Here is a 17,913-nt window from a genome sequence, read left to right as displayed (position 1 = left end):
ACCTGGACACACTGACTAAATGCCTAAGATGACTCGACTCGACTCAACAGTAAATTCCAATATTAAAAGAAGGATTTTATTGTGAAACCTCGGGATCGTCCCACATGTTTATGTGCTGTGGACGGTTTCTGTCGCTGGCTGCTCTCGTGTGCTTCATGTCCTCTAACCCGGAGACTCTTGTGTGTTGTGGTCCTTGCTCCGCATGGACGGAATGAGAGCTGGAAACAAGTGGAAGAGATGTTCACCCGGTCATGCCCTTTGTGTACAGACACCAACACAGACTTATGCAATCCCAAAAAGTATCAGCTGGTCCGATCAGCTCACATAGAGTGATAGGACTACTGCAAAGCTGGAAAACTGATCGGCCGGTTTGTGAATTGGGGCTTTAATTTTTACAAGGTAGAAGTTTGGGTGAAGGTGGTTGGATGCATGATGCTGCAGATTGTTGGATAGCAACTGTGAATCAGAGCTTAGCTGCTGAGTTCTCCTTCCACTTAGCTGATTGAGTTTTTACGTAATGGCCTTAAACCAAAGGCCGTTTCCAAGGGAATATTTTGGATAGGTTACCGCCTGTCTCAGAATGATTTAGTTTTCCTTATAGCTAGACAAAAAAAAACAGGACTTTTCTACAGGCTTTTGAGCAAAAATTGACAGTATTAAGACACATCTCCTGAAGTTATTATTGTGCTTTTAAGAAAATCATTTAAAGGCATTTAGAGGAAAACATTGTAACTAATCCGTTTTTCTTTTATGAGCCTTATATTTGGTCATATTTTAATGTGTTCATTGATTACACATATGAATAGCCAGACCAAAAATTGTTTATAGGAATGTTTTCTTTAATAAGATTTGTGTGTGTATACAGAGAAAAGAATGGTAATAGTCGTAGTAGAAGACCGTTGATTTCTGGTTTGTACAGCAAAGTCAGGTTTGCTCCTTAAATGTTGCAAATTAAACCAAACTTAGCAGTACGATTAAATGCGTATTCTGTGGATTACCACTTCACTCACTGATTTAAAAAAAAAAAAAAAAAAAAAATGATAAAAAATTCATCACATAGTGGCCATACCTGGTAACTTCCTGCTGTCTTGACTCAATTTATGTCGCAGCAAGCAGCAAGCTACAGTAGAGCCGCTATGAGATGCAGTGAGATAGTGACTGATGGTGGCTTTGTGTTTGTTGTGGTAGGTTTTGGATCCAGAGCTGGAAATTGCTGATCATGCCTTTCCCCCACTCTCCACGCAACCCTCCGCACTCAAGATCCAGGTAAGAAAAAACTCTCTTCCCTCAGCAGCTTTGTTCTAAAAAAAACCCCCAAATGTTCACATTCATATTGAGGTTTCAAAAAAGGGTTTACCTCAACCAAAATTTAGTCCAAGGTCTAGACACTCTTGCCGCTCTGAGAGGCCTAGTGTCTAACTAGCAGAGTAGGTTTTATAATTAAATCTTGTTGGCATTAAAAGGGTGTTAAAGGTCAAACAAATGTAACTGGGGTCCAGGATTCTTGTAGTTTTCCAGACCCCGTGTCCAGTTGAGTTCCTCATTCCATTATTCCTTCTGTGTGTGTGTACTTTAACTTGACTGTGTCTTCCAGGACAAGGAGATCCGTGGAGTCTTCCTGTGGCTGTTCGCTCGGCTCTTCCAGGGCTATCGCTGGTGTTTACACATCATCCGCATTCACCCAGAACCGGTGATCCGCTTCCATAAGGTCTGTAAAGTGATGCACGCAATTTACCTCTCCAACCAATCACCTGTGTGTTCTAAAGAGAGAGCGGCTGTGAGAGAGGACGGTATCAGATAAGTGTGTCATGTGTTCACCGCAGGCTGCCTTTCTGGGTCAGAGGTCGCTGACAGAGGACGACTTCCTCATGAAGGTGTTGGACGGCATGGCGTTCGCAGGCTTCGTGTCGGAGCGAGGGCCTCCTTACAGAGCCACCGACCTGTTTGACGACGTGAGTCTGTCAGCGCATTGTGCACAGCTAGACCTTTTTTATTTCCCCATTTAACTGGGGGTGATTGAACGCAACCTGGCTCGGATATGAAAGGTAACTTCTTTGTCCCGTTTCCACAGCTGGTGGCCAATCACGTTGAGCGGATACGACAAGAGGAGGCCTGTCCGCACAAAGTCATGAACCACGTCAAGGAGCTGGCTGAGCAGCTCTTCAAAAATGTATGTTCATGCAGGAAACTGATGACAAATGGCATTTCTCAATGAATACCCTTCACTTACCCCTTATTCTGCTGGTTTCCTGTTAAGTCCTCCTTTTTCCCTCCTTAGTTGCCTCTTGTAAGACTCTTTGTAACTTTTCTGGCCCATTATTATTATTTTTTTATTTCCCTTTTTGTATTGCAGCAGGGTTAAATGTTAATGTATTTAAGTAAATGTTTACCTACCCCTACACAAATTGTTTTGTTTGTTAATTGGTTATCAAAAATTAAGGTTAAAGGAAGCATGATGGCTCAGTCCTTAGCTATTTCCATCCATCCTTTTTTACCACCCGCCGGATAAGGCAAGTAAGTGTTCGATTTACTAGCCTGACGTGGCATTTTTACTTGCCCTGTTCAGTCAGGCAATGCAATTTTTTGAGTCCTGCGTCTCTAATAACTAATTGTATGAGACTTATCCCCTTTCTTATAGCTCTGTTTTTGTTACGATGCTTCTCTGGTTTTTCTTATCTCACTCTTTTTCCTTCTCTCTCTGTCTCTCCCTCCCTGTAGGAGAATCCTTACCCTGCCGTTGCGATGCACAAAGTCCAGCGACCGTCAGAAAACAGCCAGAACAATGCACAGAGTCAGTCGCCGTTCCCTATGATGGACGAGGTCGGCGTGCAGCTCTTCATCGACCACGCCGCCGCCAAGCTCAAGACTGCACCTCCTGTGGTCAAGGCGGAGCTTAAGGGCATGGTACCATCTGGGCCCCCACTGGGTGAGCTGGAGAGACTGACTGTTTTTTTATGTGTGGATTGATAATTTAGCCAATTCCAGTTCTTGAAAATGAGCAGGTATTAAGGTTATAATACTTGACAAAAGTTTATTGCTAAGGCAGCAGGTGTTGGGTTTGATGTTTCAATACCTCCACTTTCACCTGAAACTTCCTGTGTGAACTTTTCACTCCCGTCAGTCCGTCTCACAGTGTGTGTTTAATGGGGTTGAGCTTGGTGTCAAGGTGATGAACGAGTGTCTGATCACTTCTCCCTCTTCTCCACAGGAGACACCGTGGACAGGAACGGCAATGTGATGGCCAACAGCGCCCGCAGGCTGGAGGTGGTCAGGAACTGCATAACTTACATCTTCGAGAACAAGATGCTGGAAGCCAAGAAGGTAAGAGTGAATGGACGGTTGAGGAGAGTTCCCTACTGATCGTTGAATTCTTATCACAGACACACTGCATACCTACTACCCCTCAGGAACTTTAGTTACCAATGTTTACTTCGAAATTTGTGATCTGTCCTAATGTTGTCCTTTTGGTTTGATTTTTGTGAAGCTGTCGCGTGTGATTCAGCTGATGTGGTTATTTTCATTTCCTTTGTCCAGTTAATGCCAGCTGTGCTGCGGGCGTTGAAGGGTCGGGCAGCCAGGATTTGTTTGACTCAGGAGCTCAATCAACATGTCCTGCAGAACCGAGCTGTGCTGGATGACCAGCAGTTTGACTACATTGTCCGAATGATGAACTGCACCTTACAAGTGAGTCTGCAAATACTAGAAAATCACTAGAAGCAATTGCAAAAAAAAGACTTGATGACATAAAATGATCAGTTCTGTTATTACAGTTGGAGTTATATGATGCCATAGGAGAAGTAATTTACAAGATATAACATACAAGATTCTCACAGTATTCCAGATTTACAGATATGTGCTGTTTATAGACCTAGACTATAAAGGGGACAGAATTTAAAGCAGATACAATGAACAGTCCAATGATGAGCCTCAGATGTTGAATACAGTTGTGTGTTATGGTTTACAAGTTGTCCCATCATTCATTGCTCCTTTATTTCTGTTCAGGACTGCTCACATATAGATGAACACGGTATTGCAGCTGCCCTCCTTCCACTGGTCACAGCCTTCTGCAGAGTAAGTTGATAACCAGCATCACCAAAGTCATTCCACATTGCCCAAATTCAGCCTCAACCACAGCTAAGAACCCATTAAGCCATTAAATATCCAGTGATCCCTTGTTGTGGTTTTACATTTGACTGAGTGAGAGGATATTGTGGCGGGAGCTTTCTTGAGGTTGAGTGGATGTCTTTGTATTAACATGAGTTCTCCAGATCTGAATGTCATTGGAAGTGGTTTGTCCCCCTCATTTAAGTCTCTCTCTGTGTTTGTCTGACAGAAAATGGGCGCAGGCATCACTCAGTTTGCCTACAGCTGCGTTCAGGAGCACATAGTGTGGACCACCATGCAGTTCTGGGAGGCCATGTTCTACAGCGACGTCCAGAGCCACATCAGAGCTTTGTACCTGGAGACGGAGGACGGGGAGCAGCAGAACAACCATGTAAGCGCCTACGTTACACTCAATATGCTACCAGAGTGAACAAAGAAATGATGTAAAAAGTTTGGGTGGATTTTTTTAGAAGAAATCTTCCTCCCGCAGCAAGAAGACTAATGAGTCAGTCCCCCAACCTGCTGAGCCGAGTGTCATTTTTGTGTAGAGGTGATGAATCACTAACGAGTCTCTCTCTGATTGGTTCTCAGGAGCAGCATGACGGGTCGGGCGGCGAGAGGGAAATCAGCGCCTTGGATCTGGCGTCGGAGCAGAGCCGGCTGTGGCCAACGCTCAGCAAGGAGATGCAGATGGAGCGCGTGCAGAAGGAGGAGAGCACCGTGTTCAGCCAGGCCATCCACTACGCCAACAGGATGAGCTACCTGCTGCTGCCGCTGGACACCAGCAAGAACCGCCTGCTGAGGACCACCGGCCTCGCAGACGTGGAGAGCGTCAGCAACAGCTACGTCACAAACAGGTACGGCCATACGGCGGCGGCATTTTGCCTTCAATTCAGAAGGGGGGGACAGTAGAGGGTTGCGAGAAAATGAGGGAGAGAAAGAGAGAATGATATGCAACAAAGATCAATTAAGGTAGTGGCGTTGTGATTGCTGTATATAGTCCCTTGAATCAAGAGAAGGAGGAAGTGACATTGCATCACAGCAAGATGCATTACTTTAAATACCAAACCTTAATAGCATGGTTGCACTATTGGTTAACGTAACATATTACACATGAGTCAGAAGAAGCAATCCAAGATCCCTATAAACAAATTGTGTAAGTACATGATGTTAATATACTGTAAACAATACACGTTTAAAGAACAATATAAATTAAGCCTATATGTGTGTGTCGTCCACATATGGACATTAATATTTTAGCTTCACATTCATTTACACTCAGAAGCGGGTCATTTCGAGTTTAAAACGTTTAAAGCATTTTTATTTGTTTTGTTCTTGTAGTATTGCCGGCAGCATGGCGGAGAGCTACGACACGGAGAGCGGCTTCGAAGACGCCGAGAGCTCCGACGTGGCGAACTCCGTGGTGCGCTTCATCAACCGCTTCGTCGACAAAGTGTGTAACGAGAGCGGCGTGACCAACGAGCACCTGAAGGCCCTGCACACCATGATACCAGGTATGGAGGAACCAGCACCCGCCACACTCACTCACTGATTTCTCCTTGTAGAGTTCACACAAAACTGTCACCTCTGTCCTCTGTCTTCGTCCTTGCAGACATCGTTCAGATGCACATCGAGACGTTGGACGCAGTCCACAGGGAGAGCAAGAGACTGCCTCCGATCCAAAAGGTAACCAATTCCTATTTTTACGTTCCCCTGGACAAAGGCCGCGCAGAACCCCAGCCAGCCCCGCCCACTCCCCTCTCCACCAATCCCTGCAGCACAGGCTCACAGTGTCACATCAGGTACGTCTGTCGGCCAGAGACAGAAACCGTGTGACTCGTCAGCACGCCCGAGCAGTGCATGCTGGGTTGACTGCTCTTCCTTGTTGTGCCGTTTGGTTCCTCCGAGGCCTCCGTGGAGCTGAGTGCCTTCAGTCTGAAGGATTCTGTTAGTCCTGCGTGCAGTGTGTCAGTGGCTACGCTGAGTCTAAATTGACATCTACTGTCATTCCACTAAAGGCTTTTGCTCAGCCCCTCACCCCCACCCCTCCCGCCCCGCTAATGTCTTTGCTCCCCGCATCTGATCTCACAATGTCCGGTCAGCAGTTTCTTTTGTCGTGAGCTTCAGGATCAGTTCAGCTAGTGGATATGAAATTGTGGGCTGAGCAGAAGAACACAAAAAACATTTGTGTGCAATTTGCAGCCATTGAGGGTCTCAGCAGTTAAATGCCTCCAGAGGAAACTCTGCCCTTTTTTCTGCAGCTGGAGGGCGGACATGTGTGGCAGTAGGTGTTGCATAACAGAATAGGAAACAGGTTACCAGAGTTGTAATTCATTTCCTATCAGAGGTGGAGTTCCTTAGGAAGCTCTCTGGGCCCCGCTGGGGGGGGACAGGAAGCGATGTAAAGGGCTCGAGGACAAAGCCAGCTTTATATTTCATACTGTTCAATCTTCAGACGAGCTCAGCAGCCATCAGAGGCCTCTGTGATCAAGACTCCTATCCTCAGGGACCGTTCAAGACACATCAGTCCTGTTTTTTTAAGAAATACCAAAATGAACGTCCCGTCACATAAACACACCCAAATGAATATTATTATGCAGTCTGTGTATTTATATTTTTTTTAGCGTTTGTTACATCCCCTCTGCCAAGATCCCACCAGTCCCAGATCATGTGGTGTGTGTTATGCAACAATCATTTCAACATAAACTTAACTTCACAAACAGTGCAGGTCATCATCCAGCCACTAACCTCAGCATGGTTGTGAACGCATGAGATTTGGATGAGTGCAGTGGTTGGCCATGAAATATATTTATATTTATATATATATACTGTCTGCACAAGGACTTATGTGTTATTGTATATTACAGTTGTAGGTGCAGCATGTAAGACAGTTTTATTTGAATCATTTTTAAAGGCCTGAAATGGTAAAACTAAACAGTATTTAACTAAGCAGTAAGAAAAAATGTGTTTACTGCTCCTCCTGACCCCTTGGATATAACGCAAGACCCCTTTGTGAGGTTCTGGAACAACAGGACTAGAGGGTTTTAAATGAACACTATCAAGATAATTTTTAGTGTATCACTGTTCAGCTTTGTTATCCTACCAAAATAGAAGTCTACACAAGGTTCCCACTGAAATATCGGGCAGGTTTCATGTTTCTTACGGTCAGAGATCCAAATGAACTCTATGACAGATTGGCAGCTTCATTCATTTGTAAAAGTCTCAATGGAAATATTTCCTACAGAATCTTCATCATTAATCTCTCTCCTCCCTGTCTGTCTCTGCGCAGCCCAAGCTGCTGAGGCCGACTCTGTTGCCCGGTGAGGAGCTGGTGATGGACGGCATGAGGGTCCACTTGATCCCCGACGGCCGCGAGGAGGCCACGGGGCTGATGGGAGGTCCGCCCCTGCTCCCTGCCGAGGGCGCCATCTTCCTCACCACCTACCGGCTCATCTTCAAGGGCACGCCCAACGACCCGCTAGGTGAGAGATGACACACACACACACACACACACACACACCATGTCACACACACACACACACACACACACACACACACACACACACACACACACACACACACACACACACACACACACACACACACAACTGAAAGATTCCATGACCGGTTTTGGTTAGGTCTTTGGGTCCACTAAACCCTCTTTGTCTGCGTGTCTTCTTCCTGCAGTGGGTGAGCAGGTGGTCACTCGCTCGTTCCCCATCGCCTCTCTGACCAAGGAGAAGAGGATCTCAGTCACTTTACCCATGGACCAGTTTGTCCAGGAGGGTCTCCAGCTACGGTCCTGCACTTTCCAGGTACCCTCACATCCTCACATCACAGATATCGGGCCCCTTGTGTACTCTTTTTCCCTGATTTCACCGTTTTCTCTGTCTGCCCCTGCAGCTCATGAAGATCGCGTTCGACGAGGAGGTGGCGTCAGACCTGGCCGAGGTTTTCAGGAAGCACATGCACAAGCTGCGCTATCCTCAGCACGTCCAGGGCACCTTCGCCTTCACCGTGGGTCAGTGCGGGAAGATGGTGGTGGAGCACAAGACCAAGGACAAGAACCAGTCGCTCAAGTAAGGAACCCTCCATGTATAAAACATGTTTTTATGCAACAGCAACTGAAGAACAAAGACTTTTAGCTGGAGCCATCCATCAGCAACACGAGCACTGTGTTGATTTAGGAACGACTCGCACTATCCTGTGGGTCCAGCACGGAGCGTTTCATTACAGTATCTAACTAATGATGCTTCAGATCAGCTGGATTTAAAGCTGCCTCAGCCGTTGCATTTACCAGGTTATTTATTCGCACCTCCAGCTCAAGAAGGTGCATCCCCATATTTCATCAGGCTAAAGGTCATTCAGAGTGACAGTGTATTATGTAACCTAGGTGATAAAGCCAAAGGCTTGTTTACATCAAGTGTGTTTGGAGTTGTTTTTAAAGGCTTATGGTACCAGATTTATCAGTCTTGTGTTAATGTGAGGCTCAGTGGACTATCAAAGTCGACCCGCTACATTAACACATCAACTTTTATTTAATGGAAGTTAAGATAAAGATCTAATTTTCACGTGTTTCAAGTGTATCAATAAAACATAAAACTAACCTTATTAGAAATATGGAATATCAAATATGATCGTTACAATAATATGATGTAAAAAAAATAATTTTTGTTATACAACCCTAGTCAATTTAAACAAGTTAAAACCAGTCAGAGCTAAAATCAATCAGGATTTGACGACATTCCTGACGTGACCCATTGGAACTGGAGTATCTAGCTTCGAACTACATAACATACATGACATAAGAATACATTTGGTATGTGTTGATGAGAAACATGTTAACGGATAAAAGCCCAGAAAAAGTGTGAAAACATGCTCTCAGGTCTGCAGGGAGTGGGCTGAGAACAGCTTTTAGTTCACACCGGCTGCATCCTGTCACATTCATCTCTGAGTTCATGAATATGATGCATTTAGAAAAGATTGCTGTTAACTTTCCCTTCTTTTAAGAGTGAGTTTAAGAGTAATCCCCTAGTGTTGTTAAGAGTTTCTGGATGAATAGGATATATTGGTGAATGACCTGGTCAAGCCACAATGTGTCTTGATGTTTTGATATCATACTATTAGTTTCCTCTCTGTGTCCTTTTTTTATTTGTCACCACTTTATTCAAAGTCTCAGCAACCAACTCTCATTCCCCTCCCAACACGCACACACAAACACGCTTTCTCTTCTGGAGAGTGAGAGGAGCCTGGGAGAAGCAGTTGAATATTTAATCAGTGGAAAATGTGGCTGCCGTATTAACATCCCTTTTGTTTCCATTCCTGTCCCGTTTCCCCCCTTGTCTTTGTCAGGACTCTTTCCAAAAACCTGGTGAAGAGTGCAAAGAGGACTATCGGCCGGCAGTATGTGACCAGGAAGAAGTATTCTCCCCCCACCTGGGAGAACCGGAGCAGCTTCCAGTCGGAGCTAGACGAGGATGAAATCTCAGGTAATCACCGCTTTATGCTCTTTTTCTTTGATTTGTTACATCCCTGTATAATGGGGTGACATCACCAAAGCAACAGGATTGGCTCAGTTCTCCGTGTCTTGTGCCACAGTTTCAGAGGAAGTGGACCAGAGCTCCCTCACCCTCTCCTCCACCATCCGATCATCCGACAGGCAGACCATGAGCAACGTTGTGGAGCGCGCCTGTTGCCGTGACTACCAGCGCCTGGGCTTGGGCACGCTCAGTAACAGCCTGACGCGCTCGAAAAACGAGCCGTTCCGGATTTCGACCGTCAACCGCATGTACACCGTCTGCAGGAGGTGAGAGCCCGCCAGAGGACAGCACACACAGAGTGGAGGGGTTTGTCCAGTGCTTAACACAGTGTGTGTGTGTGTGTGTGTGTGTGTGTGTGTGTGTGTGTGTGTGTGTGTGTGTGTGTGTGTGTGCGTGTGTGTGTCACAGCTACCCAGGCCTGCTAATTGTGCCTCAGAGCATCCCAGACACGACCCTCCAGAGGATCTGCCGCTGCTACCGGCAGAACCGCTTCCCCGTGGTTTGCTGGAGGAATCCGAGAACCAAGGCCGTCCTGCTGCGATCTGCAGGCCTCCACGCGAAGGGGGTGGTGGGCTTCTTCAAGTCCCCTAACGCCCCTGCTTCAGGTATAAAAAGAAAATACAAATCTATATTAGGCACATTGTTGATAAATTGTGTGCTGTACCTTTTTTATATTCCCTAAGAATGTTGCTGGTTATTTTTCTTGGACTCCCTGCCTCATACATGCCCTCACCATTACTTAAAAGTTAGCTGCTTTGACTCAACCTGTAGTAGGGAGGACAGGGGTCAGAGGTCACTACAAGCTGTTACTTTGACTGTAGCGGTCCAGATTTTGCCTGGAAAAGATGCTTTTCAAAAAATCTAAAGAAAAATTTGCAATCTTTGGCAACAAAATGTAGCTGTGACATAAAGCATATCAGTGAAACACAAAGGTCGCTTCATGCGTCTTCTTTTCTGTGCAGGGCCCTCGCAGGCCGATTCCACCAGTCTGGAGCAGGAGAAATACCTGCAGGCCATCATCAGCTCCATGCCTTCTTACAGCGAGAGCAGCGGCAGGAACACACTCAGCGGCTTCACCTCCACTCACATGAGCACCTCAGGTCGGTGGACTCTCTCTCACACATACACACACACACTGATATGACATGTTACTTGGGGGTCACACGGCTGACGGGTGTCTCCCGTCCACAGACTCCTCAGACAAGCTGAGGCAGCCCAAGATCGGCGCTCTGATGAAGCAGGTGATGGGCACCAAGGAGGACGTCCCCGGAACCTTCAGCAGAGGAGGTGAGACGTGTGCGTGTGCGTGTGCGTGTGCGTGTGTGCGTGTGTGCGTGTGTGTGTGTGTGTGTGTGTGTGTGTGTGTGTGTGTGTGTGTGTGTGTGTGTGTGTGTGTGTGTGTGTGATGGTGTGTGTGTGATGGTGTGTGTGTGTGAACCACGTTGTTCCTGTAGTTTTTCTCTGTTAGCTTTAGTCTGTTGCAGTTCCTGGTTTCAAAACAAAATGTGTGAATTGTGTTCTAAATTTGTTACTGAAACTGGGACTGGACAAGGAGGATGATGAATGAATGACTGTCTGTGTGTGTGCGTGTGTGCGCGAGTGCGTGTGTGTTGAAACCATCCTTCATTGTGTAGCATTGTTGGTTAACTGGCCGTCTCTGTCGTTTGACCTCAGCTCTGGGTCAAAGGGCGAAAGTCATCTCCCTCTCTCAGCCCAAAGTGTCTGGCAAGGCCAAGAACCCTCCTAGAGGTATAGTAGGCCACGCCCCAACCCACACCCCTCCACTCCTGTCTAACCAATCTGATCTCTTTAACAGTAGCATTGAGTGTGTTTGCTGTGGTTCCTGATAGTGTGCTGTCTGCGCAGTCTGTTGTTAGTGCATGCTGCTGCTGCAGCGCTTCTGTCTGAAGTCTTGTTCGTTGTTTCCTGTTTGATTCTTCTCTCTGTTGAATGTCGGCAGCAATCAGAGTCGACGTCATGATGTGGATGTCAGCGAGCTAGACGTAACTGGGCTGGGTCATCTCTGGCTCGTTTACCAGCATGGCTTTCAGTAGCTGAGGATGTTTTAAGGGATCACTCTGGTCTTTTAAAGGCTGTTTAATGTGGAAAGGACTTCCACTATAGCTTTGATGATTCTATTTTCATGTCACAATTCCTTTGAAGACTCTACTATGTGTGTGTGTGTGTGTGTGTTTATTATAGGTAAATGGGGCAGCATCCGGGGCAGCGGGCGCCTGAGTGCCTACAACCCAGACGTGGGGACACGTCTGGCACAGAAGGAGTCTCCACAGCCGAACGGAGGGCCGAGCGAGGCGCTGTTCCTCCGCCAGCAGAGGGCCTACCTCTACATCATCGGAGACAAGGCCCAGCTCAAGGTAGTGACACGCTGATGTTTAGAGGGTCAGCTGTGATGAAGGGCTAGAAAAGATTACCAGTATTGACTTGGACGGTGTTGTTGTGTGTCAGGGCGGGAAGCAGGACTCGTTCCAGCAGTGGGAGGTGGTTCCCATTGAGGTGTGCGACGTGCGGCAGGTGAAGAATAGCTTCAAGAAGCTGATGAAGGCCTGCGTGCCGAGCTCCTCCATCTCTGACCCCAGCATGAGCTTCCTGCGCTGCCTGGAGGACTCCGAGTGGATGTCTCTGGTGAGTGCTCCCGGATTTTAGTGCATGCACTGCTCATTCTGTGACCTCCAGCGTCGTTCTTATTGACCCTGTGTGTGTGTGTGTGTGTGTGTGTGTAGCTACACAGGGTGCTGCAGGTGTCCGTGCTGGTGGTGGAGCTCCTGGATACGGGCTCGTCGGTCATGGTCAGCCTGGAGGACGGGTGGGACGTCACCACGCAGGTTTGACTCACACGCAGAAGCTTCGGGTTTATTCCTGAAAACTGTGGGTGAGGCTCAAGAGTGACACGGTGCTCTGTGTGTGTACAGGTGGTGTCTCTTGTGCAGCTGCTGTCCGACCCGTACTACCGAACGTTCGATGGCTTCCGGCTGCTCGTGGAGAAGGAGTGGTTGTCGTTTGGACACCGGTTTAGCCACCGCGGGGCACAGACGCTGGGCAGCCAGAGCAGCGGCTTCACCCCCGTCTTCCTCCAGTTCCTGGACTGCGTACACCAGGTGGGTCCGCAGCGCCGTGTGTTCCGCCTTTTTTCACAGCAGAAATTAAATGTGTTTATGTAGGTTTTTGGGAGGTCAGAGGTCAGCAGAAGGAAAGTATCTTCAGGGCTTTCATTGCTGCAATGCAAAAGATATTTAAAAACACCTAAGAACTCATGAAGATAATAATCCGACTTATAATACCGGTAGGTTTATTTAAATAATGCACTTTTCAAAAATAGTTGAAAGCAATTGGTATCATCAGTCCATGCACATGGAATTTGTGTTTGACAAAATGATTGTAAAATCAGCAACTAACACATAAAAGACAACGAGGACAACACAACATTATAACAGCTGAGCCTAGAAGCTGTGTATAATGATATATGTGTTTTCTTCTTACAGTGTTTATTTACAATGCTGCATGTGTTTACCTGTACGTCCAACTTTATTTCCTGTTTTGCTGATCAGTGATGTGTGTTCTGCCCTCTTATCACATGCAGGAAGTGCAGCTTCATTTAGCTTCAGTGGCCCCTCTGTCTGTGACACTACATTCTAGTAATTATTCTGCTGTCCGACACATCAGATGCCCGTGTCATGGTTGTTTCCACTCTCTGTTCAGCCTGTGTGCAGTGCAAACATAGCACCTTTGTAAAGAATAGGAAAAGGGAACAGGTTGACAACAGTGTTAGTCTCCCCCCCACCTGGAGCTCATCGGCTAGAAACAGCTGGTTTATGTCAGCGGCCCCTTTGGGGACCCTTTAAACTGTTACCCTGAACCTGTGAATCCTTTTCCCTCCACCCTCAGATCCACCTGCAGTTCCCCATGGAGTTTGAGTTCAGTCAGTACTACCTGAAGTTCTTGGCCTACCACTACGTGTCCAACCGCTTCCGTACCTTCCTGCTCGACTCCGACTACGAACGCATCGAGCTGGGTGAGAACATTTCAGAGTCTGTGAAGTACTGTTGTTTATGTAGAGTAACTCTTTAGAAACTCATAGTCAGCCAGTGTCTGTGTTCCTGACCAGCCCTCTCTCTCTCTCTCTCTCTGTGTGTGTGTGTGTGTGTGTGTGTCTGTGTGTGTGTGTGTGTGTGTGTGTGTGTGTGTGTCTGTGTGTGTGTGTGTGTGTGTGTGTCTCTGTGTCTCTCTGTGTCTGTCTGTGTGTGTGTGTGTGTGTGTATGTGTGTGTGTAGGAGTGCTGTACGAGGAGAAAGGAGAGAGGAAGAGCCCTCAGGTGTGCAAGTCTGTGTGGGACTACATCGACCGACTCAACAAGAAAACACCCGTCTTCTACAACTACATGTTCTCTCCAGAAGACGAGGAGGTGAGAGCGCTACACTCTACAGTCTGATCACATGTGTCCACTTCCTTTCTACAGACACAACATGTGCACGAGCCCTCTAGTTTTTAAGATAAAACAAGGCCACACAGTCATTTTAAGTGACCAGCTCCAGTAAACAGAAGAAAAGACAAACGTAGCTCCTAAATATTTAAAGAGTAATCGAACCCCCTTACAACTTTATCGGCTGAACACCAAAGTTTATGGGTAATAACAGTGTTGGAGTAACCCGGTCCCGGTACATAGAGCTCAAGTGTTATGCTGAAGTCTTACATAGACTTAATATTCAATATACAAGATTTAATGGATGGAAACCGAGGCAATTTACTATAAACAACTTGCACACACACCAAGGCTGATATTGTGAACAATAAGGCCACTCACACAACGACAACGCAACAATTATTCCCTGCACAAAAATCCACACAGTACAGGGCCTCTCCCTCTCCCTCTCCCTTTAACCCGACGCAGACACTCTAACCCGACACACAGACCTTGGCTCGGCTTCTTCTCATTGCTATCCTGGTGTCCATAAAGAGACCGTGTCCTGCTTAAATCTAGGTTCTCACAAACAACAATGCATCCAAATGGGGTCCGTTTAGGTCCAAAGGCTCTCTTCATGCGACCTGTTGCGCCTCTTGCTGGCTTAATTAACGTTAGCAACTGACAAATACTTTTTTATTTCTGAGACCCCAAAATGTTGCTATTGACGCTTTCAAGGGGGTATAAAGTCTAAATCATTGTATTTTGCACACTGGGTATTTATTTGTGGTGTTGATGGATTCAGGTCCATAAATCTTGATATTTTAGTGCAACTATATTGTTATAAATATGCATAGCGACTGCTCTCTTCTGGTTGAAACACGGCTATGGAATTGCTTTTTTGCATTAGCGAGTAGCACTAGCTTAAGCTAATTGAAAGTGTAGTCGGTATCATGAACGATACTTTGAAAAGAGTAAAGCTGTTCAAGTGTTGCTATTTATGTTCTGGAACTGCAGCAAGAAATCATTGTGGAATTCGCAAGCTAGCTAGCCGCTTAATGGAGAAAAAAATGCTTTATCTTCATTATAGAGGCCCTTTAGCCAAAACTCTTAACTAACTACAATTAAGTTTATTCAATGACCATCAAAGAAGCGTTGAAGCAAAGCAGACTCGTTAGTCGTTGACTTTAAAGTGAGTCATTGTGTGTTCCAGGTTCTGCGGCCGTACACCTTCACCTCCAACCTGAAGGTGTGGGACTTCTACATGGAGGAGACTCTGTCAGAGGGGCCGTCCTACGACTGGGAGCTCAGGGGCCGGCAGGAGCGTGTGGCGGAGGAGACGCCCGAGAAACCCGACGGCGGCGGCCCCAAATCGCAGCGCCACATCGTGTGGCCATGCTACGACAGCCTGAGCAAGGTGGTGCCCGACGCCATCACCAAGCTGCTGCAGGACCTGCAGAGTCTGGAGGCAGAGCTCGGACAGACGTCAGAGAAGTGGAAGGACAGGTGGGATAAAATGAAGACGGCACAGAGAACCGAGACCAAACTGGAAAGCAAGGTGAGACCAACGGTTTCATTTTCCCGGCAAATACAGTTAACGTTCTGCAGTGTTGTATTCAGAAGAGGAGCTGGGGAACGCAACTTTACTTTGCAAACAATGCTCAACCCTTTGTCCACCAGAAATATATTTTCAGCCTGGAGGAAACACTGTAGGACTTTCACACACAGATTCTGATTTATTATTGAGTAAATATTGCTCACATATACATACACATACTGAATGATTCTTAAACGTTTTAGTATTTACAATATTCTTTGTTATTGCCGATGAGAAAAATGTATTTCATCTTGCAAATTGTCTCTTAAGCACTTAAAATGCCTCGCAGATAGCTTTAAAAACATGTTTCCAACTTCTACAAATACTTTGATCTCACAAAAAGTGTACTTATTTCCAGACCAAATTAAAAACACATGAATCAAATAATGTTACAAATGTTGGGCATTATTTCTGAAGAAATAAAGAAAATGGACCTGTATCTTTTAAAGATTTAAACGGTTGATGTTATTTCAGATAAACACATGTTGAAGGAAGGAGACGAAGATCACCGCTTCAGCTCTTTTTGCCAATCAAAGATCTTTAACCAGTGAAAGTGAATAATGTTAATGTTCCATCCATTATGTTACATTTTGAACATAATAAACAAACATACAATGGAATATGGTGTGTCAACCTAAACTTTTGTGAATGGAACATGACTGACTCTCCATCCATGTATCTTCTGAGATCTCAACCCCTACTTTAAATATTCAGTGTGTTGGATATCAAATGTCTGGAATTAGGGGACTTTTAGCTTTGAAGAGCAGATGTTTATCCGCTCCGACTATTATCACACTCCAGTGACTTCAGCTCACTGTTTACTTTGATAAAAACACAAAGCGGTGTCATCATGAAACAAGCATTTATTTACTGACAGAATGTTTCAAATCAGGTGTGACATCTTGTGGTGAAAAAGCAGAATGTCATTAAAAACCTAAAGGGTCCTACTGTGGTGTTTGTATGTTTTAGATCCAAATCAAGCACATTTTCAGCACCACAGACTATTGTCAAAGTATGCCAACGGTTTTAGATTTCTACTTCCTGCTTCCCAGCATGCCATTGTTTTGTTTGCAGTATGTAAAGCACCGTGCGTTTACCGTTTCAAACTCCCACTGAACCTTTTCCCCTCCCTCCTCCTCCACAGCCGTCATTCTCCAGCTCTCTGCTGATGTCGTCCAACCTGAGCCACCAGCGGCGCTCTCAGGGCGTCTACCTGCAGGAGAGCGGCGTGGGATCCTCCATCAACCTGGCCCTGGACTGCGAGGCCAGCGCAACCTCCACCCCAGTCGCCGGCCGGCCGAGCACCAGCACGCTCTACAGCCAGTTCCAGAGCACGGAGAGCGAGAACAGGTCCGTACCAACGGGGGCGCCGAAGGGAGGGCTGGTCTGTGTGACCGTTTGCTTTGTTTTTACACAACCCACGCTGCTCAAGTGTTCTGTTCTGCTGCTACATGAACAGAAGCAGGACAACTGACAGGAGACAGAGGCCTTATATATTTAATGTTACATTTATAAACCAAGACATCAGTCGGCCGTTTGGTCAACAGCTGAACTACTTTTGTTTGTCACCAGTTTGGTCGCTGCGTAAATACAAGTGGCAGAAAAATCCATAAAGTGTCAAACATGTCCTCATCTTGTTTTTGACTATTCTCCCATCAGGAGTTTTGAAGGCATCCTGTTTAAGAAAGGGGCGTTGTTGAAACCATGGAAACCACGGTGGTTCGTGCTGGACAAGACCAAGCATCAGGTAAGACGGAGGGGTGGTTAAGGGGTCAAAGTTCAAAGCCCACAAATCCTTGGAAAATACTGAAAGAATAGCCATCTTAAGAGCAAAAGAATCAGTTTAAAACGTGCTCTGTCTATAATGATGCTCCCCCTGTCCCCAGCTGAGATACTACGAGAGCAGGCAGGACAAGGAGTGTAAAGGGGTGATCGAGCTGGCAGACGTGGAGTCGGTCATTCCAGGAACGCCCACCATGGGAGCGCCGAAAAACATCGAGGAGAAAGCCTTCTTCGATGTAAGTTCACCATCACTCAGATGGTTGCCCCTAATCATAGCGCTGTAGTCACACCAGCAGATTGATAGCTACATTATTGTGGTACATACAGCAGCTATATGACTTTTATAGATATAGAAGAGATACTATTCCCCTAATTGATTCATCTTTTAATAATTTAGACTTTATCATGTCACAAAACTGTGAAAAGAATGTCCTTAAATATCTTCAATGCTTTTGTTCCACGAATAGTCAAAA

General features: G+C 46.1%; 1 protein-coding gene across 3 annotated transcripts in view; it reads left to right on the top strand.

The window, feature by feature from the left end:
- Window positions 1-17,913, top strand: part of sbf1 (SET binding factor 1) — a 56,868-nt gene that overhangs the window by 36,232 nt on the left and 2,723 nt on the right. For 2 of the 3 annotated variants that reach the window (XM_054624237.1, XM_054624236.1), the window contains 31 exons: window positions 1,189-1,266; window positions 1,595-1,708; window positions 1,824-1,952; window positions 2,072-2,170; window positions 2,719-2,926; window positions 3,209-3,321; window positions 3,535-3,684; window positions 4,003-4,071; window positions 4,334-4,495; window positions 4,696-4,961; window positions 5,446-5,618; window positions 5,717-5,790; window positions 7,394-7,586; window positions 7,792-7,919; window positions 8,008-8,183; window positions 9,457-9,593; window positions 9,703-9,910; window positions 10,053-10,249; window positions 10,607-10,744; window positions 10,836-10,931; window positions 11,319-11,393; window positions 11,847-12,019; window positions 12,111-12,287; window positions 12,386-12,487; window positions 12,575-12,760; window positions 13,548-13,674; window positions 13,934-14,064; window positions 15,275-15,619; window positions 16,803-17,008; window positions 17,318-17,405; window positions 17,545-17,676. In XM_054624237.1, coding sequence (XP_054480212.1) covers window positions 1,189-1,266; window positions 1,595-1,708; window positions 1,824-1,952; window positions 2,072-2,170; window positions 2,719-2,926; window positions 3,209-3,321; window positions 3,535-3,684; window positions 4,003-4,071; window positions 4,334-4,495; window positions 4,696-4,961; window positions 5,446-5,618; window positions 5,717-5,790; window positions 7,394-7,586; window positions 7,792-7,919; window positions 8,008-8,183; window positions 9,457-9,593; window positions 9,703-9,910; window positions 10,053-10,249; window positions 10,607-10,744; window positions 10,836-10,931; window positions 11,319-11,393; window positions 11,847-12,019; window positions 12,111-12,287; window positions 12,386-12,487; window positions 12,575-12,760; window positions 13,548-13,674; window positions 13,934-14,064; window positions 15,275-15,619; window positions 16,803-17,008; window positions 17,318-17,405; window positions 17,545-17,676 — 4,650 coding nt within the window. The remainder of the gene's footprint in view (window positions 1-1,188; window positions 1,267-1,594; window positions 1,709-1,823; window positions 1,953-2,071; window positions 2,171-2,718; window positions 2,927-3,208; window positions 3,322-3,534; window positions 3,685-4,002; window positions 4,072-4,333; window positions 4,496-4,695; window positions 4,962-5,445; window positions 5,619-5,716; window positions 5,791-7,393; window positions 7,587-7,791; window positions 7,920-8,007; window positions 8,184-9,456; window positions 9,594-9,702; window positions 9,911-10,052; window positions 10,250-10,606; window positions 10,745-10,835; window positions 10,932-11,318; window positions 11,394-11,846; window positions 12,020-12,110; window positions 12,288-12,385; window positions 12,488-12,574; window positions 12,761-13,547; window positions 13,675-13,933; window positions 14,065-15,274; window positions 15,620-16,802; window positions 17,009-17,317; window positions 17,406-17,544; window positions 17,677-17,913) is intronic. The other variant, XM_054624238.1, reaches the window with a different exon arrangement.

The sequence above is a fragment of the Anoplopoma fimbria genome, chromosome 23, assembly GCF_027596085.1.
Source record: "Anoplopoma fimbria isolate UVic2021 breed Golden Eagle Sablefish chromosome 23, Afim_UVic_2022, whole genome shotgun sequence".
NCBI lineage: Eukaryota > Metazoa > Chordata > Actinopteri > Perciformes > Anoplopomatidae > Anoplopoma > Anoplopoma fimbria.
This window is presented reverse-complemented; position numbering and strand designations above follow the sequence as displayed.